The 21,205-nt window shown below is 45.6% G+C and overlaps 1 protein-coding gene across 2 annotated transcripts in view; it reads left to right on the top strand.

Annotated features, from left to right (window-relative positions):
* The window catches only part of Piwil2 (piwi like RNA-mediated gene silencing 2), a 63,604-nt gene that overhangs the window by 23,160 nt on the left and 19,239 nt on the right, over nucleotides 1–21,205 (top strand). For both annotated transcript variants that reach the window (XM_036199875.1, XM_036199874.1), the window contains exons 8-17: nucleotides 194–274; nucleotides 572–685; nucleotides 9,761–9,949; nucleotides 10,486–10,570; nucleotides 12,094–12,183; nucleotides 14,007–14,147; nucleotides 16,348–16,461; nucleotides 17,589–17,777; nucleotides 19,174–19,275; nucleotides 20,463–20,579. In XM_036199875.1, coding sequence (XP_036055768.1) covers nucleotides 194–274; nucleotides 572–685; nucleotides 9,761–9,949; nucleotides 10,486–10,570; nucleotides 12,094–12,183; nucleotides 14,007–14,147; nucleotides 16,348–16,461; nucleotides 17,589–17,777; nucleotides 19,174–19,275; nucleotides 20,463–20,579 — 1,222 coding nt within the window. The remainder of the gene's footprint in view (nucleotides 1–193; nucleotides 275–571; nucleotides 686–9,760; nucleotides 9,950–10,485; nucleotides 10,571–12,093; nucleotides 12,184–14,006; nucleotides 14,148–16,347; nucleotides 16,462–17,588; nucleotides 17,778–19,173; nucleotides 19,276–20,462; nucleotides 20,580–21,205) is intronic.

Raw genomic sequence — 21,205 nt, 5'->3', positions numbered from 1 at the left:
CATTATGCACAAAACAAAAACTTTTCTGTACCTTCAGGTTTGTAGAGGACGCCATAGCTAAGTTGAAAGAGCTTTTTCTGTTAGGCTTGGGATGCAGCTAGATGGTGAGTGCTTGCCTAGCGAATATGAGGCTCTGTGTTCCACCTCTAGTACTGAGAAGGAGAAAGGAACTCACCCCTCATGTTTATTTCAGGGTAATGAAGCTTTTGGACATGAAGCTTGTGGGGAGAAACTTCTACGACCCTACAAGTGCCATGGTACTACAGCAACACAGGTTGGTGGGTTTTTTTTTTTTTCCTCTTTCACTTTTGAATGTTCTGGAAAGAAACTTTTCATTATGCCCACTATACTTGGGACATAAACTTCACCAGTATTTTGTGGTAATAAGTACAATTTAATCAAGTAAATCTTCTTGATTATTTATATTTTTAGTAAATTTGTACTGATATTGATCTGATTACGTTTTCCCCTGAGGTCTTCCTCATTATTACTGGGAAGGGCAGTATCAGCATTGTGTCAAATAGGGCATGGGATTCTGTGGCTCTGATGCTCCTGAAACACCTCTCTTCAGATTGCAGATCTGGCCAGGCTATGCAGCTAGCATCCGGAGGACAGATGGAGGTCTCTTCCTGCTCGCTGATGTCTCTCATAAAGTCATTCGGAATGACTCTGTGCTGGATGTCATGTGAGTGAATGGTGGGATCCACCTTTAACACAACGATGACTTTGTGAAGATCAGAAATGGGTAGTCGGAGGACAGGGTGAACTCTATTCTGTAGAATTTTTAATCATAAAATGTATTAAAAGAATTGAAGCCAGGTATGGTGACTCCCCCAGGGCTGAGGCAGGAGGATAACCTCAAGTTCAAGCCCGGCCTAGACTATATAAAGGGTTCCAGACCAGCCTGAGCTACAGTGTGAAACCCTGTCTCAGAAAACAAAGCAAAACAAAACAGGGAGCTGAAAGAATGTGCTCTTTCCTGAAGTCTAGTAAGATGAGCATCTGAGTGGGCATCTGCTATTCTCCAAGAAGTCGTATTTCTTGGGTGGGTGAGATCAAATTAGTTGTTCTTCTGAGCCGTTTTTAAGTCTTGAGTCAGGCATCGCCTGCTTATGTTACACAGGCTGAGGTAATTGGTAGATTTTTGTACTTTAGAGACAGTCTTATTTTTTTTTTTTAAGATTTATTTATTTGTTATGTATACAGTGTTCTGCTCACATGTAAGTCTGCAGGCCCGAAGAGGACGCCAGATTTCATTATAGATGGTTGTGAGCCACCATGTGGTTGCTGGGGGCCAGTGTTCTTAACCTCTGAGCCATCTTTCCAGCCCCCAAGACAGTCTTATTCTGTATCTTAAAGTAAGATAGTCTTATTTTAGTATCATAGGCTAGCCTAGAACTTACACTGTGGTCCAGGCTAGCCTCTGTATGTTTGTAGTACAAAGCCACTCAGCTCTAGAGCAGATCGTTGGCTTCTGGGGGACCCTGCTACTGGTCTGGGCACTTCATCCTCCAGACCTTTTGTGTTATTACAGACCCAGGAAATGGCCAAAGAGAAGTTATTTTCCTAGATGTCAGTCTTTAGAAATAGTAGATTTTTTTCATTACCCAGGAATAACTTACATGCTTCTAAATGGTAGCGAGCAAATAGGTTTACCCAATGGGTTCAATGTTACCTGTTGCTGCTACATTCTCAGTAATTGATTTAATGGTCATCCCAGGGAATTCAGGACCATCTTCAGTGTCTGCTGAGTACTGGTGCCAGCCGGCTGGGCTACCCCCACCTTTTTCCTGATGCTCCCACACGTCAGATCTTAGACCTAACACTGCCTCAGTGGTGTTCCCCTGTTCTGGAGAAGGGTACATAGGAGAAAATGCTGTGGGCTCAGGTGTTTACCTTAGATGGAGTTCTAGGCAGGAAGTTCTTTTCCCTCAGAATTGGAGCATTGCTGCCTTCCAGTCCTCTGACCACTGAGCGAGCAAGGCCACGCGGAGTTCTGTTTTTCAGTCTTCAAGCTCATCTTCACCAGGCTTCTCATCCTTTTGGAAGACCCCCAAACAGTTCTTGTTGTTGTCTCATTAATTAACAGTAATGGCGGCTTCATGCTGTTTCCCGAGTGTGTGCTGTATTTTGAGCTCACTCCCCCCCCCTTTTGTCTGCGCTCCCCCCCCCCCCCCCCCCCCCCCGTTTCCTCCATGCCTCTCTCTCCACCAGTCACACGCATTCTTTTGTTGGGCATAGTTTTTGTGACTCAGCAGCTTAGGATTGCTCATGTGAGCATGGGTGAGTGTTGATTGACCAGGAGCTACGTACCATTAAAGAAAATGCTTCCAATCTATCACCCAGCTGCCGCTGGTTCCTCAGAGAAGGGTGGGACCTGGCTAGCCCCTCCCGACTAGCAGCCTTCAATTTCCTGTCACTCTCTGGGGAGAGTGGCCCTCGCCCTTCATGATGCAATTTCAACTGGCCCAGTCTCCTGCAGGTTTCTCCATGTAGTCTCCTGTAATATTACTTGTTCCTTTCTGTGCATTTTAGGATCCTTTCTGGGATAGTTTTCTTCCTGCCTGAAGTAACACTATAGTATGTCATTTAGTTTAGGATTTGCTAGTGAGAATTTAGACATTTACTTTGCTTGTTTAGACTAAATTTCTGCACTTGGTAGCTATTTTCTTCTAACATCAGTCCGTATTCCATTATCTTCTGGCTGACAGTGTTTGTATCACTAGTCAGCTGCCTGTGTTACAGTTGTTCTTAAAACTGTTCTTAATTTTCGTGTTTTCAGAAGTTTTGCTATAGTTTATCTAGTTTCATTTCTGTTAAAGAGAAAAGATTGTGACATTTGTTCAGGAATGCTAAGGTGGACTTTGTGAGGACCATTGGTGGGAGAGATGGACTCAGCTATGACGACCCCAAGGCCAAGTGGCACAGAGTGGTTCTAGTGGGCTTCTGCTGTGTTGCTAGGCTGGTCTCAGACTCTTGGTTGGAGCTGGGCAGTGGCGGCGCATGCCTTTAATCCCAGAATTTGGGAGGCAGAGGCAGGCCAATCTCTGAGTTGGAGGCCAGCCTGGTCTACAAAGTGAGTTCCAGGACAGGGCTGTACAGAGAAACCCTGTCTCCAAAACCAAAATTCCTTGGGCTGAAGCAGTTCTTCTGCAGTAGCCCCCGAGGTGGCTGGCACTACAGGCAGACACCAGCACATCTGACTTGGGAAGTGGGAGTGTGAAAAACAATAATTGTGTAGGGGAGAGTAGAGGGGGTTACTGACAGGGTATGTGTAGAACAGTAACAGTGTAGGGGAGAGTAGAGGGGGTTACTGACAGGGATTGTGTAGAATGATAACAGTGTAGGGGAGAGTAGAGGGGGTTACTGACAGGGTATGTGTAGAATGATGACAGTGTAGGGGAGAGTAGAGGGGGTTACTGACAGGGTATGTGTAAAATGATAACAGTGTAGGGGAGAGTAGAGGGGGTTACTGACAGGGTATGTGTAAAATGATAACAGTGTAGGGGAGAGTAGAGGGGGTTACTGACAGGGTATGTGTAGAATGATAACAGTGTAGGGGAGAGTAGAGGGGGTTACTGACAGGGTATGTGTAGAATGATAACAGTGTAGGGGAGAGTAGAGGGGGTTACTGACAGGGAATGTGTAAAATGATAACAGTGTAGGGGAGAGTAGAGGGGGTTACTGACAGGGAATGTGTAGAACGATAACAGTGTAGGGGAGAGTAGAGGGGGTTACTGACAGGGTATGTGTAAAACGATAACAGTGTAGGGGAGAGTAGAGGGGGGTTACTGACAGGGTATGTGTAAAATGATAACAGTGGAGGGGAGAGTAGAGGGGGTTACTGACAGGGAATGTGTATAATGATAACAGTGTAGGGGAGAGTAGAGGGGGTTACTGACAGGGAACACCACAGGGAGGGACTGTAGCCAAGCAGAATGGAGAGGATTCTTGCTGTGGCAGGCTAAGGACATCACCTGGGGGCATGATGGGAATGAAGGCTTTGATTAGGTATGGAAGGCAATCAGATTATCAAGGCTGGAATTCTCGCTAAACTGACTCGGTCAGATTCTTGCTAAAATCTAGTACAGTGGTGAAAATGGAGGCTGGTCAGGGAGAGACTCTTCCTAATAATGGTGCTGTGAGGTCCTTACATCAGCCTCCGTTGTTATAAAATATGCGGGAGGGTAGAGTAGGAAAAGATGGTGCTTTCTGTCTGGGGTGTGCTGTCCCAGGGTCCTTTGGGGAAGACGTGAGGGGAAGCCAGCGGCCATGTCGCAGGGCAGCCCTGTGGAGTGACTCACTTCTTGATGTCAGTAACACATCTTGTTCAGTTCAGCCTTGAGGTGGCTACAGCCGCCTTAGAACCTTGTCAGAACTACCCTGTGGCCAGACTCAATTCCTGACCCAGGAAGACTGAGGTAATAAGTGTATGTCTGATCTTTTTATATTGTTACTATTGTTTTTGTGACTGGAGACAGAACCCAAGGCCTCATGCATGTTAAGCTAGCACTCCAGCACTGAGCCACGGACCAGCTTTTGTATGAGTTTTCTTACATCTGTATGTTTATTTGTATGTATGTATTCGTACATGTGTGAAGGGCAGAGGAGAGTTTGAAGGAGAAGTAGGTTCTTTTCCTCCACCTTGAGGATCCAGGAATCGGACTCAGATCTTCAGGTTTGGTAGCAAGTGTCTTTACCCACTGAGCATCTAGATGGCCCCCATGTGATCTTATTAAAGAGCTTGATTGAGGTACACACTATGAAGTACACCTATTTGGAGGGTGCTGCTCCATGACTGTTAGTGCTGCTGTACATTGTCACTGCAGACAGTTTTAGGACATTTCCATCACTGCAGAGAGAAGTCCTACACCCTTTGGCTGTTAGTTTCCTTTTTTTCCCCTCAGGCCTACAGAAACCATCACTGTGTGTGTGTGTGTGTGTGTGTGTGTGTGTGTGTGTGTGTGTGTGTGTTTTTCTCCCTTTCCTTCCCCTCTCCATTTTTTTCCCATTGATTGAGATAGGGTCTTGCCCATGTTGACCTCGGATTTGTAATCCTCCTACCTCACTAATTTGTTTTCTTATTACAATGTATTACAAACATTTCATATGAAAAACTGTCTTATGTATAATATTCTGTGTCTTGGTATGTTTTCAAGATCCACTCATGTAATAAACATGATATAACATTCCTTTTTGCATGGAACAATATCCTACCATATTGGTATACTATATTTCCCTTTTAAGAATATTTATTTTTATTTTATTATGTGTGTATGAGTATATGCTGTGTATGTGTACTGATGGAGACCAGAAGATGTCAGGTCCCCTGGACCTGGAGTTAGGAGATTATGAGCCATCCAGCATGGATGCTAAACTCTGGTCCTCCGGAAAACCACTGAACTATATATCTCTCTAACTCCAATTGTTTTCCCCCTGTTTTTTTTTTTTTTTTTTTTTTTTTTTAAAGTGATCTTTAAAATGTTTTATTTACTAATGTGTGTGTACATGAGTATGTTTGTAGGTGTGTCTGCTGCTTGGGTTTGGAGGTCAGAGGACAAGTTTGTGGCGTTGGTTCTTTCAAGCTCAGGTGGACAGGCTAAGGCACCTTGCCGGCCTTGCTGTGATTACTGAGCTATTTGAGGTATACTTGTTGTGTTCACTGTTTGACTGTGAACTTTCATGTTCAGATCTTGGTGTGTTGTCATTTCCATGTGCTCTGTTTTAATCCTTTATTTAACCCAAGAACAGACAGACATTTCTTATGTGGTGTTGGTTTTTTGACTCTTTGGGGGCCTGCCACCTAGCTCCCAAATAAGTTCATGGAGACTTATTCTTACTTATGAATGCCTGGCCTTAGCTTGGCTTGTTTCTAGCTGGCTTTTCTAACTTATATTATTCTGTTTCTCTTTAACTACATTTTTGCATCTGGACTTTTTACCTTTCTTTATTCTATATATCTTTCTTTCCTTTTTACTCCATGGCTGGCTGTGTGGCTGGCCCCTGGTGTCTTCCTCTCCTCCTTTTCTCACTCCTTACTCTTTTCCCCAGATTTCTCCCCCTATTTATTCTCTCTGCCTGGCAGCCCCACCTATTTCTCTCTGCCTAGCTATTGGCTATTCAGTTCTTTATTAGACCAATCAGGTATTTTAGGCAGGCAAAGTAACACAGCTTCACAGAGTTAAACAAACACAGCATAAAAGAATGCAGCACATCTTTGCATCATTAAACAAATACTCCACAGCATAAACGAATGTACACATCTTAATCTCATATTCCACAACACTTGCATTCCTACCAGTGGTGTTGGAAGGCTCCGGTTTCCCTGCAGCTTCCCCTGCTGTCATGGTTTATTCTAACCACCTTTGTAGGGAAGTGAGTTCCGCTGTGACTTTGATCCCATTTCTCGTATGATCAGTGACATTGAGCAGTTTTTCCTGCACCTTTTGGCCATTTGTGTATCTTGGCAAAATCTTTAGATTTTTGGCCCATTTTTAGAATGCACCTTTAAAAATTGTATTCATTTTGGTTCACATGCACTGGTGTTTTGCTCACGTGTGTCTGTGTGACGATGTCAGAGCCCTGGAACTGGAGTTCCAGACAGCTGTGATCTGCCGTATGAATGGTGGGAGTTTAACCTGGGTCCTCGGGAAGAACAGCCAGTGTTCTTAACCACTGAGCCATCTCTCAGGTGCCTACAATGCATTTTTAATTGTAAGATTTGTGTATTTTAGATGCAGCTGTCTTGTCAGGTACATAGTTTGAGATATTTCCTCTCGTGAGCTGTCTTTCCTGTCTTAGGGTTTCTGTTGCTGTGCTGGAACACTGTGACCACAGCAGTGTGGGGAGGAAGGGCTGTTCCACTCACACTTACACATCACGTCCACCATTGAAGGAACTCAGGGCAGGGGCTCACACAGGGCAGGAACCTGGAGCAGGAGCTGACGCAGAGGCCGTGGAGGGGAGCTGCTTACTGGCTTGCTCCTCATGGCCTGTTCAGCCTGCTTCCTTATAGAACCCAGGCCCACCAGCCCACGGGTGGCACCACTCTCCATGGGCTGGGTTCTCCCAAATTGATACTGATTGAGAAAATGCCTTAACAGTTGGGGGTGGTGGCACACGCCTTTAATCCCAGCACTTGGGAGGCAGAGGCAGACGGATCTCTGAGTTTGAGGCCAGCCTGGGCTACAGAGTGGGTTCTAGGACAGCCAGGGCTACATAGAGAAACCCTGTCTTGAGAAGCCGGAAAAAAAGAAAAAAAAGAAATGAAGCGAAAGAAAATGCCTTACAGCTGGATCTTACGGAGGCATGTCCTCAGTTGAAGTTCTCTCCTTCAGATGACTCTAGCTTGTGCCAAATTGACATGAGACCAGCCAGCACACCTCTTCCCTTCCTCCCTCCATCCCCCGACAGGAAATGGTTATGTAGCCTTGACTGGCCTGGAACTTACTATGTAGACAGTGCTGGCCTCGAACTCACAGAGATCTGCCTGCCTCTGCCTCCTTCCTGATAGGACTAGTTGCCTTATTTTTCTCTTCTTTTCTCCCTCTTTCTTTCTTTCTTTCTTTCTTTCTTGGCTCCCCTGGAACTCACTTTGTAGACTAAACTTGGTTTGAACTCACAGAGATTTGCCTGCCTCTGAGTGCTGGGATTAAAGGTGTGCAGGGCCACCGCCTGGCTCCTTATTTTTTGTAGAGCACTTTGGCACATAAAAATTTTCAGTTTGATAAAAATAAATCCATTTATTCTTTTATTATATTTTATTTGCCTTTAATTACATTTTATATATTTATGTATATGTTTGTGTGCACTTGTGCGCATGCCTGCTCTCAGCATGCATATAGAAGTCAGAGAGAACAGTCAGTGTTCTTTCCACCCATATGGACCCTGGGGATCCAGCACAGGTCATCAGGCTTGGCAGCAAGTGCCTTCACTCACTGAGACATCTCAATGGCACTTTTTTTTCTTTAATTTTTCAAGACAGTGTTTTTCTGTGTAGCCCTGGCTGTCTTGGAACTCGCTCTGTAGATCAGGCTGGCCTTGAACTCACAGAGATCTGTCTACCTCTGCCTCCCAAGTGCTGGGATTAAAGGGCATTATTATTATTATTATTATTATTATTAGATTTTAAATTATCCATATTTTTTATTTGTGTAAAAGTTTTTCTAATAAAACATTTTTGTGTGTATCATTTAGGTATGAAAAGACCAGTATTTTAAACTTTTTGTAGCTGATAATGTCAGGGTGACACCTTTTAACTCTGTCCCCCACACTCTCAGCCCTCTCTAGAGTGCCTCACCGGTAATGCTGACATGCAAGCACCCCTTAGCCCAGGAGGCACTGTGCAGGACTGACGCCACCAAGTCACCACTTTGCCGTAGATTGGCGTAAAAAGGGATTAAAACAATTCAAAGTTCACTAGAGGAACCCACAAATCCTTTCGCCATATAAACACATCTCAAAGAAGGGCTTCTCTGTGAGCTGGAGCAACCGTACAGAACCATGAGACCTAGATGTTCCGTGCTCTAAACCATTTAGTAATGTTTCTTTAGGCCCCACACATACAGTTTAGTTTGTGGTTTAAAATAAAAGTTATGGACAAATTACAGAACTTTCTACTGTTTTAGTTGGAGGTCATGAAGATTTAATTAAAATTTTGCCGGGTGGTGGTGGCGCATGCCTTTAATCCCAGCACTCGGGAGGCAGAGCCAGGCAGATCTCTGTGAGTTTGAAGCCATCCTGGTCTACAGAGCGAGATCTAGGAAAGGCGCAAAGCTACACAGAGAAACCCTGTCTCGAAAAACCAAAAAAAAAAATGTTTTTTAAATTTTATTTTATGTGTATGGGTGTCTTGCTTTGTGTATATCTGTGCCCCATGTGCATGCTCAGTGCCCACAGAGGCCAGAAGAGGGAATCTGATCTCCTGGAATTAGAGTTACAGATGGTTGTGAGCCTCCATGTTACATGCTGGGAATTGAACCTGGTCCTCTGTAAGATCACATGTGCTCTAAACCACTGGGCTGTCTTTCTGGCCTGGAGTTTTTATTTTGTTTTTTGTTTTTTTCAGACAGGGTTTCTCTGTGAAACAGCTCTGGCTATCTTGAAACTCATTGTGTAGACCAGGCTGGCCTCAGACTCACAGAGATTCACCTGCCTCTGCCTCTCAAGTGCTGGGATTAAAGGCGTGTGCCACCATTGGCCAGCATTTTTTTTTAAACAACACAAGTGGCTTTTCTTTGGGGTACCTCAGTTAAAAAACAAAACAAAAAACAAAAAGTTAGCTGGGTGTGGTGGCATATACTTTTAATCCCAGGACTCTTGAGGTAGGCAAATCTGTGTGAATTCAAGTCCATCCTGGTCTACATAGTAAGTTCCAAGCCAGCCAAGGCTGCATGAGAGTGAGACCATGTTACCGAAAGAGGAAGTGAGTTGAGGTTGACTGGAGAGATGGTTCAGTGGTTAAGAGCAGTTGCTCCAGTTCCAGGGCTTCTGATGCTTCTGGTGTTTTGGGGCACTTGCACTCATGTGTACATACCCACCTGTAGATATACACACACCACGTGCATAGAATTAAAACAATACAAATAAATCCTAAGAAAAAATTAAAGGTAGTTGGCTTACATCATGACTGCAACTAATGAGGAGTCAAAGCTGTGATCACAGCCTTCAGCCCTTACCTCGTTTATGGGAGTCCCCTGTCCCTTTCTTACCACCCTGAGTGTACGGATGCCATCCAAAGCCTCTTGCCTCTTTCCCAAAGGCATGCTATCTACCAGCAGAACAAGGAGCACTTCCAGGACGAGTGTAGCAAGCTGCTGGTCGGCAGCATCGTCATCACACGCTACAACAACCGTACCTACCGCATTGACGATGTGGACTGGAACAAGACCCCCAAAGACAGCTTTGTGATGTCAGATGGGAAGGAGATCACATTCCTAGAGTACTACAGGTACAAGAGAGAGGCGCACTTGGGGCTCAGGGAAGGGCTGTGATATGTTCTCCCAGCCTCTGGGATATTGAGTGCTATTAATAGCATGGTACCTGACACTGTACAGATCCTTAAACACCCGAGACCAGATGAGCTTGTCTGTGGGGTCCAGCCTGATTATGTTACTCCTACAGTTGATTCTTTTGGCAGTAACCACATAAATGAACTTTGGGCTATGAATTGTATTTTTCTTGTTGATTTTGTCTGGTGAGAGAAGTGAAATTCCACTCTTTAATCAGTAGACTTTTATTTTACCTTGGTATTGTTGGAACCCCGATGCATCTTCCACATACTTCTCTTCTGGGCTTATAGCTGTTGGTCTTTGTCTGTTAGCAAGGAAACTGTAGCCTGCATTTTCCACTTACGTATACTATGGTCAGTTTCTGCCGGCTTCTCGGTGAGGGTACTGTGCAAATCGTAAGCTGCAGTAGCATTGGTAAGAGCTGCGGGATGGTTGGAGGAGTGGCCGTGCTGTTCCTTACTCTGCCCTACTTCAGCAAGAACTACGGGATCACAGTTAAGGAAGATGACCAGCCGCTGCTCATCCACAGGCCCAGCGAGAGGCAGAACAGCCACGGCACGGTGAGTGCTTCACACCCCCAGCAATAGTCCTCTGTCCTGTTGGCCACTTGTTATGTGCACTCACATGCATGTGCGCATGTGTGCAGTGTGGTGGAGCACACTGGGCATGGTTGGATTTTTCCTCCAGCCAGAGTTGCTAGGCCACACCAGGAGGAGCTAAATACACAAATGAACAATTTAAAGGCAGAAGGAGAATGCCCTGTATGTAAAGGTGAAAACTCTGGGGGCTGGGAGATGGTAGAATGGTTGAGAGCACCGGCTGCTCTTCGAAAGGACCTGGGTCCCATTCTCATCACCCACACGGCAGCTCACAGTTGTCTGTGAATCCAGTTCCAGGGGCATGTGAAGCCTTCTTCTGGCCTCTGTGGGCATCAGGTACATATATACATATATATATATACACATGCACGCAAAACACTCTTACACTAAAAAAAGATTAAAAACATATGAGCATGGTAGCACATGCCTGCAATCTCAGACTCTGGAGACAGTCAGAGGCAGGCAGATTTCTTGAACTCAAGGCCAGCCTGGTCTTAGTTCCAGGACAGCCAGAACTCTGTAGTGAGACCCTGCCTCAAAAAAAAAAAAAGAAAAAAAGAAAAAAAGAAAAAAAAGAAAAGAAAAGAAAAGAAAAAATGTTGAGTTTATGGGGGTTGGGGAGATGACTCGGTGATTAAGAGCACAAAGTGCTCTTCCTGAGGACCTGAGTTCAATTCCCAACACCCACATCAGGCAGCTCACAACTGCCTGTAACCCCAGCTCCAGGGGATCTGACACCTCTGACCTCTAGGCACTTGCGTTTATGTGTGTGTATACCCTATCACACACGTACACATAATTCAGATAATAAAAATGAATCTTTAAAAAACAGATGCAAATCTGGAGAGTCAAAAGGGAAGGTGTGACATTTACTTTAACAGAAGGGCCCAGAGAATGGCCTTGACACGGTTCTTAATTATTTTTTTAAATTAGAAAACATTTCAGTTTATTTTATGTGGGTGGGTATTTTGCCTGCCTGTATGTGTGCACCATGTGCATGCCTGATGCCCACTAAGGTTAGAGAAGGTGTCTGAGCTCCTGTGACTGGAGTTTCAGATGGTTGTGAAATAGTGTATGGATGCTGGGACCCAAACTCCAATCCTCTGCAAAAGCAACAAGTGTTTTTAACTACTGAGCCTTCTCTTTAGCTCCACCTCTTCTGCTGAGAATCCCCAGAGCAACACTGAGCTTGACAGGTCATCTTGCCATTGTGTTGAGGCTCCATAGGGCCAAAACTTGTTGTTTTAATTTCAATTTCCTCCCTCTTCTGTGACAGTTCCCTCCTGCCCCCATTAACCTAACACAGCAGCAGCTGTGTCGTGTCAGGCAGTGAAGGGGAGAACATGTGCACTGTCCCTTGTCCTCTTCTCCTCTCCCTGGGGTTCTGGAGAAGTTCCTCAGTGGCAGGTTTGTTAGGGCAGACCTGCACCCACCTGAGTGGGCCCAGATGCCATCTCCCTCGCTTCCCTGTTTTCTTGTCTAAGCTGCTGAAGGGTGAGATCCTGCTGTTGCCTGAGCTCTCCTTCATGACGGGCATCCCTGAGAAGATGAAGAAGGACTTCAGGGCCATGAAGGTTGGACTTTCACTGTTTGGGGATGCCTGCTCTTTGGGGGAGATGCCTACCTTGAGTAGCCACCTTTGGGATAGTAGCCTGAGCTAGAAGTAGGTCAGGTTCTAGCTATGACTCCCTGGGCAAGCACTTCTTCTGGGCTCCCCTTTCCTTTCTGTAGAATCTCAACCACATACTTTACCACTGAAAACGAGCTTTGGAGGTCTTTCGAACAGTGCCGACACTGGATCTAAGTGAAAAGGAACAGCCCTGGACCCGACACCCCTCCCCCCAGTCAGCTGATGATGGTTAACTGGTTATGTAACTGTAATGAGACTCCTTGAGAACACCAAATGACTGCATTGTTTCTCGAAATCATCAGTTTATGTGAAGAGAAGGAAGCAAAAGCCAGTGACTAGGGAGATGCGAAGTGAAGCTGAGGCCCTGGGAGCATCAGCTCAGCTCCACAGCCACTCCCGGCAGCCTGCAGCCAGACCTTCACTTCTGCCTTCCACGGGGTGCTCTGTGCTTTCGCTGCCCTCAGCACCCTGCTTTCTGGTCTGTCCACACCCACAGACTTGTAAGATTTTGAGTAGCATTACAGAGAGCCTGAAGAAGCAGAAAGGCCCTGTGAGATTTCTTTCATGTTTACCTGCAGCCCCTCCTGTGCAGGGCAAAGCTCCCTCTCAGCAACGCCCAACATCCTAATGACTTTATGATCTGTGATAGCCATACAACCCTAGAGGCTCTGAACAGCAGCTGTGTGGTTCATGAGTCTCAGAAGCACAGAGAACTCTTTATTTGACCAGTTTCCTCATACACGCCCGCTAACTACCCCTGTTCCTCCTACACAGCTGCTAACTACCCCTGTTCCTCCTACACAGCTGCTAACTACCCCTGTTCCTCCTACATAGCTGCTAACTACCCCTGTTCCTCATGCACAGCTGCTAACTACCCCTGTTCCTCATGCACAGCTGCTAACTACCCCTGTTCCTCCTACACAGCTGCTAACTACCCCTGTTCCTCCTACACAGCTGCTAACTACCCCTGTTCCTCCTACACAGCTGCTAACTACCCCTGTTCCTCCTACACAGCTGCTAACTACCCCTGTTCCTCCTACACAGCTGCTAACTACCCCTGTTCCTCCTACACAGCTGCTAACTACCCCTGTTCCTCATGCACACCCGTTAACTACCTCTCAAAGCACCTATAATGTGGCAATACTGGGGCAAGTTTTTTTGGGGGTGAGGTGGGGGCCTTAAGGTGGTGCTGACTTTCTATTATAGGGTGTGGTTTACTGTCCTGTTGTGTTTGGCCCTAGCATAAACGTATGGCTCTCCACCCCAGCCCTCCCTTGACTTCTTCCCCAGATTTTAAATAGGTGTAATTAAGCCTCCTTCATTCCTGTTCATAGACTGACTCTCTTAGGAGTTTTAAATTCATAAGATGCCTTGCAAAAGAGATCAGATGTCATGGAGCAGAGTCAGTAACTTTTAAAAAAATTATTTTGAGACAAGGTCACACTATGCACCCCTGGCTAGCCTTGGACTCCCCGAGATCTGCCTGCCTCTGCTTTCAGGTGCTGGGATTAAAGGTGTGTGCACAGCAAGAGAGACGACAGTCAGGGGCTTCTGAAGGTTGTTAATTTTGTTATTAAATTTTCTCCATGTACCTTGTTCACATTCCTCAGAAGTATGTACAAAAGTCCTTGGCTATATTTGACGTTTTCTACTGATTTCATAAGATTGCTCACCACTGATGAGATTTCATACCACTGGGCTTCATTAGCTGCCTGCTGGAGGGAGTAATGCTCAGAACTTGCTATCTTACTTTTTAATTCTGTCTAGGACTTGACTCAGCAGATTAACCTGAGCCCTAAACAGCACCACACTGCTTTGGAATGCCTGCTGCAGAGAATTTCACAAAATGATACGGCCAACAATGAGCTGACCCGCTGGGGGCTCAGTCTGCAAAAAGATGTCCACAAGGTAAGCCAGAGGTGCATGAGTGGCATCTCCCCCCCCCCCCCCCCCCCGAATCAGGGGCCTGGAGCTGTGAGGCAAGAGGGTATCCTCCCTTGTCTCCAGCTGTGGGGTTTTTGCATTGCTCTGGATTTCATTTTGTTTTGTTTTTTGTTTATTTGTATTTTGATTATTTTATGTGTATGTTTTGTCTGCATTTATCAATGTGCATTACATTCCTGCCTGGTGCTTGCAGAGGCCAGAAGATGGCTGGAATTACAGATGGTTGTAAGTTCTTACCATGTGAGTGCTGGGAACTGAACCCAGATCCTCTGGAAGAGCAGCCACTGAGCCATCTCTCCACCCCTTGGTTTTATTCTTACACTTTCTTTCCCATGTCAGTCATCGTATCCGAATTTCCCTTGACCTAACCTGCTAGTTTCATTTGCAGACTTTTCTTCTGTATTTCCCAAAGATCAGAGCTACTAATTTCTAATCAAATAGGAAGCAAGCAAGCAAAGCATTAATTTACAACTGTCCTTATTTTCATTTTCCAACACAGATTTGTTTGTTTATTTTGGGACAGGATCTCATTGTGTAGTCCTGGAACTTGCTGTATAGACCAGGCTGGCCCCTAACTCACTGAGATCCACCTGCCTCTGTCTCTGGAGTTCTGGGACTAAAGGCGTGCACCACCAAGCTCCAGCTGCCAGACTATTGTTAACATCATTTCTACATTATTTATTTATTCTTTTCCCACACAGTATTTCTCTGTGTAGTCCTGGTTGTTCTGGAACTCACTCTGTAGACCAGGCTGGCCTTGAACTCACAGAGATCTGCCTCCCTCTGCCTCGAAAGTGCTGGGATTAAAGGCCTTGAACCGCCACTACCCGGCTTACGTTATTTTAATTAACATTTTTGTTTCACATCTGTCCGTTTATCATGTGTGTGTGTGTGTGTGTGTGTGTGTGTGTGTGTGTGTGTGTGTGTGAGAGAGAGAGAGAGAGAGAGAGAGAGAGAGAGAGAGAGAGAGAGAGAGAGAGAGCGCGCCACAGTGCATGTGTGGAGGTCAGAGGACATCATGCAGGGTCAGTTTTTTGTACCTTGTGTGGTTTGGGGATCAAACTCAGTCAGACTAGTACCTTTTCCTGCTGAGCCTTCGCCAGCCCTATTTTAATGTTTTAGGCAATTTTTCTGTGGTGCTAGATATTGAACTCTAAACTAAATGATTCTTAGAGTTTTGTGCTTTTCTTTTTCTCTGTTTTTTAAAAAATTTTGGCTAGGTGGTAGTGATGCACAACTTTAATCCTAGCACTTGGGAGGGAGAGGCAGGTGGATCTCTGTGAGTTCAAGGCCAGCCTAGTCTACAAAGCAAGTTCCAGGACAGCCAGGCTACACAGAGAGAAACCCTGTCTTGAAAAAACAAAAAGCAAAAAAAGATTTTTTTGTTACATTTTATTTATTGTGTATGTATGTACACAGGAGTGTGCCACGGCATGCATATGGAGGTCAGAGGACAGCTTACAGGAGTGGGTTCTTTCCTTCCACCACATGGGTCCTGGGGATCAAACTTAGGTTGCCATACCATTAAGCATGAGGACCTGAGTTCAGTTCCTCAATCCCTAGCACCACCTAAAGAGATGTGCCTGGTGCTGTGTATCTGTACCACTTCACACCAGGTGGAGACTGTGTACAGAAAGGCCAGTTCCCAGTGCTCACTGACCAGCCAGTCTAGACAGTCTGGGCTCTGGGAGACAAGCTGCATCAAAATAAGGCAGAGAGCAATAGAGAAAAACACCTGCTGTGAACCCCTGGCCTACACACAATACACACACACACACACACACACACACACACACACACACACACACACAGTTGCATACATATTACAATATACATACAGAAACTTTTTATTAGGAAATGAAGGCAGTGATGTCAGCAGGTAGAGACACTTCCTACCAAACCTGCTGACCTAGTTTTGGGCAGTCTTGAGGCACAGGCCATGTGGTAGAAGCCTCGGGCTCTGGTGACAGCCATTCTGGCATTGACTCTCTGCTCTACCAAGTTGCAAGTTGGAGGCCAGCAAGACTACCTATACAAGAGAGAGGGAGGGTGGGCTCTAGTAGGTCACATGTGGAGCTGAGAGGCTTCAGAGGCGGCAGTGCCAGTGTTTCCTTGAAGAGACCTTAGCTGGCTCCATGTCAGAGGCACTCTGTTTTCTGTGTAGATTGAAGGTCGTCTTCTACCAATGGAGAGGATTAACTTAAGGAATACTTCATTTGTCACGTCTGAGGACCTGAACTGGGTTAAGGAAGTGACCAGAGATGCCTCCATCCTGACTGTGAGTGATTCCTGAGGTGCTGGAGAATCAGTATTCCCCAGAGTGTGGAAATGGGTGATTCGGTATCTTCTTTGAGAGGATGTACCTTCTGAATTCCACTGAGTGACTTCTGAGCAAGGCCTTCTAGCTGCACAGTACTGGAGGGAAGCCCTGTCTGACCACAGGCTGAAGAGAAGGAAACGTTACTGTGGTGATTTGTCTGGTGTCAGCCCTTCAACTGCTCTTCTGCTTTTTTTCCTCCCTTCTTCTTTGACCCTGGGAATTCCCTGTCTTATTTTTATCCATGAAAGAAGTCAAATTAAAACAGGGCTCCCCTAAGAGACAAACTAAACGTTAGTTATTTGCCTCAAAGTATAAAATAGTAGACAGTTATTTCTGGATGTTTTCGACCAACTTGGTCTTTGTGTCATATATGGAAAATATCAACTTTTAAAGCTTTTAGTGAAATACAGCATAGTTGTTGGGTGGTGGTGGTTCACACCCTTATAAGGTCCTAGCACTTGTAGGCAGAGGCAGGAGGATCTCTTGAGTTTGAGGCCAGCCTGGTCCACAGAGTGAGTTCCAGGACAGCTAGGGCTCCATAGAAAAACCCTGTCTCAAAAAACAAATAAAAACAAAAAAAGGAAAGAAAAAGAAGAGAGAAATACTGCATAGTTAAAGAAAAAGCACACTTAGAAGTATATAACTTGATTTTTACAAGTGAAATAGACTTTATATAACCAAACCAAAGGCTAAGAAACAGAAATTGATAGGTACACTCAACCCCCTCACTGTATTTCCTGGCTATTCCCCACCCCCGTTCCCTGGGAATAACAACTGCCCTGAACTGACAAGGAGTACATTCTTTTGTCTGTAGTTATATATATATATTCTCAGAGAGTGAACAGTCTTCTATGCCTGGCTGCTCTCTTTAACCTTGTGTTTATGAGTCTCATTCATATTGTTGGGTGTGTTAGTAGGTCTTCATTGTTGTGTAGTATTCCATTATAGGACTGTCCAAGTGTCTAAGTCTGTGAGAATGATAGGGGCTATATAAGGCAGAGGAACTCAAGCAGAGGGGGTACAAAGTCATTTATTCTCTATAGTAAAATCTCCACAGTCTAACTACACCATGTGCTTGTTCCTAGATTCCCATACATTTCTGGGCACTTTTTTACCCAAAGAGAGCAATGGACCAGGCCAGAGAACTGGTTAACATGTTGGAGAAGATAGCTGGCCCCATTGGCATCCGCATAAGCCCCCCAGCCTGGGTTGAGCTGAAGGATGACCGAATAGAGACCTACATCAGGACCATTCAGTCCCTCCTGGGAGTTGAGGTAATAAAGTAACTTCATTGGAGTGAACTTACAAGATCTCTGAATGTACTTGGATGCTTACTCTTAAATTACCTGGATTGTCAGTTTGTTAGTGGTGCCCAGGAGCTCCTGTCCTCCTCATTTTCACATGAAATTCTATTCTTCATGTCTTTTGGTTATTCTCACTTCTCATTCTGTGTCGGCTTTCATGTGCTCCTCCTGTGTGCTCTCTCTCTCCAGCCACTTCCTTATGAAATTGGCTGAAAGAACAGCTGGCTTAGTTCATTATCTGTAGATCATGCTGTGCTCAGGAACCAACTGCTTAGGCCAAGTATTGTCTTCTGGATTAAGTTCTGAGTTGTAACAGAATGCTCTGGGCCAGGATGCAGATTGCCCTAGTGGTGCACTTGACCGTAGACACATTAACTGACCGTAGACACATTAACTGACCGTGACAACTGATCAGAACACTGGGTCTGAGCACCCCCGTCCCAGTTTCCAGGCTTTGCCTTCTTACCTCTCTGTAAATAAAAATATTTTTTTAATTTTATGTGTACGAGTGTCTTGCATGCATGTATATCTATTCACAATGTGTGTGCCTGGCACTTGAGGTGCTAAAAAAGGGGTACCAGGTCCCCTGGAACAGACTGTTAGGAGCTGTCACATGGGTCCTGGGAATTGAACCCAGGTCCTCTGCAAGAGCAGCAAGTGCTCTTAACCACTGAGCCATCTCTCCAGCCCTTTGTAAGCAGAGGAGGAAGACAAAGGAGAGAGGATGGAGGGAGAAGAAAAGTTGGTGGCAATAATTATCCCATGAGCCCAAGAGTCTGGTGAGTTGATTGTTCTGGGAAGATCAGTCCTCGAGTTGGAGTCTCTTAGCATTCTGCTTGACACCCCAGTCTTGGAAGGTCCTCTGTTTTGACACTGGCTAAGAGTCCTGGGAGATAGAGGCTCCTGCCAGGTCTGGTGCTAGCAGTGTCTCTTCTCCCTAGACGGAAAGTGAGGATAAGCTACCGTGGCCTTGGCTTCGTCCCTTCTGCACTTGACTGCCGTGCTTCCTCAGCTGAAGTCTGTGGTCTGACACGTTGCTCTGTTGGCTGAAGAGCACAGGAAAGTCATTGAGAGAAGTTAGAATAGTAGTCATAGAACTCTAGTATACTTCCAAGCCTGGTCCTTATCTAGAATCTGAAGCCTCCTAGTAAATAAACATTAGTAGTCATTGCCAGCTCTAGATGTTAGGAGTGTATTACCTGTCCATGAACAGCAGCTCTGAGCCAAATGTTAGTTCAGATTCAAAGGACGTTTCTGGTTGGAATGCCCACCATCTGTTTTTCAGTTCTATGTCTACCATATATCTGAGTCCCATGAAAGTCCCCAGAGTGAACAGAGCCTGACAGTGTATGTTTCTCCCTTCTAGGGGAAGATACAAATGGTCGTTTGCATCATCATGGGCACACGTGATGATCTCTATGGGGCCATCAAGAAGCTGTGCTGTGTTCAGTCCCCAGTGCCCTCCCAGGTGAGTGGAGGTGGAGGAGGTGGCGGTGGGGTCCCAGCTCAGGACCTCTAAAGCTTGGAAGCTGAAAGAGCATTAGAGACCAGTATGGGGAGAGTCTTATGCTGTGAGGTTCTGATCAGAAGGAGCCAGCAGCAACAGGTGGCTCTTGTGAGAGCTCTTTCTGCCCCTTAATCCCTGGGTGCTTCCCCATGACCACGCCTGGGTGTGTGGGCTTCACTCTGAGAAGGGAAGATATTTTTCCCTAGGGAGCTATAAAAATAACACTCTGAATAAGAGGAAAGTTTTTGAATGTTCATGTGTGTGTTATGCACATATATGCCTAGTGACCCTAGAAATGGAATTATTGACAGACATATGATAATTCAAGTTTCCTAAATATGGTATACTCAGCCCTCAGTATTCATGGTCTTTTGAGACAGCCTCATGTAACCCAGACTAGCCTCATATTCCTTTGTACACAGAGATGACTTTGAATTCCTATCCCTCCTGCCTCTACCTCCTCCGACCCCAACACACACATAAAGTGCTGGAATTACAAGCATGCCACCATGTCTGGCCTGTCTGTGGATTTGCATCAGCTGATTCATCACACACAGTTTAAAACATCCTAAAAGAAAATTAGACCTCTACTGAGCTCATCAGATTCAGAAGGGAAACCCTTATGCTTATTCCCTAAACAATACAGGATAACAGCTATTTACATAGTGATTACATTCAGTCCTAAAAATAATGGTGATCTGGGTGTAGAGGAGGTTATGGGGCAGTTACACACAGACACTGCACCAGAATGGGGCGGCTGTAGACAGACACTGCACCAGGAGGGTGTGGGGCGGCTGTAGACAGACACTGCACCAGGAGGGTGTGGGGCGGCTGTAGACAGACACTGCACCAGGAGGGTGTGGGGCGGCTGTAGACAGACACTGCACCTGGAGGGTGTGGGGTGGCTGTACAGACACTGCCCCAGGAGGGTGTGGGGTAGCTTTAGACAGACACTGCCCCAGGAGGGTGTGGGGTAGCTTTAGACAGACACTGCACCATTGCATGGGAGGGAGTTGAGCATCCTCTGATTTTGGTTTCCTTGTTGGAAGGGACAGAGGTAGGGAGGGCATGGAGCCAAGAGATGCTAGTGCTTTAGAACTGTTAACATCTCCTGAGAGATTGATGATGTTCTGGTCCTGTCACTATAGGTCATCAATGTCCGAACCATTGGTCAACCCACCAGGCTTCGGAGTGTGGCTCAGAAAATTTTACTGCAGATGAACTGTAAACTGGGTGGTGAGCTCTGGGGAGTGGATATTCCATTGGTGAGTGATGTTGAAATGTGTCTTTTCTGTGCTTGGCTCTTTCCCATCCTCCCCTCTTGTCATCCTTTCTGTTCTCAGTGTGGATTCAGGTCCAGCTGCATGTTACTAGACAGACCGTGAGCTAAGCATGTACTTAACATCTTCAAGTGGTGTAAAAGTGGCGGTCAATGTTTTCTGACACTTGAAGATTATCTTCTTTGGGTTCTCAGTATTTTAAGTACACTTTGACTGGACTACAGTATTGGTTGCATCTGTTAACCGCTGTGGTCCTCAAAAGCCAGTTACAAGGTTCCTACGGAGACGCTCAGCTCACAAAGCCTTAAGATTTACTCATTTGTTCTTCATAGAAAAGACTTGCTGACCTGGTCTAAATTTGACATGGTTTATTGTGTTTAGAAAACGTCAAGTTGAATGCAGTCTGTTTCTTTTATAGAACTTATTTTCTCTTAAAAATATTTTTATTTTATAATTAATTTAATTTTACATATCAGCCACGGATTCCCCTGTTCTCCCTCCTCCTACCTCCCAGCCTCCCTCCCTCCCCCACTCCCACCTCCTCCAAGGCAAGGTCTCCCCTGGGGATTCAGCCCAGCCTGGTAGATTCAGTTGAGGCAGGTCCAGTCCCC

The sequence above is a fragment of the Onychomys torridus genome, chromosome 9 (genome assembly GCF_903995425.1).
Source record: "Onychomys torridus chromosome 9, mOncTor1.1, whole genome shotgun sequence".
NCBI classification, from domain to species: Eukaryota; Metazoa; Chordata; class Mammalia; order Rodentia; family Cricetidae; genus Onychomys; species Onychomys torridus.
Note: the sequence above shows the minus strand (reverse complement) of the source record. Positions and strands in the feature narration are given on the sequence as shown.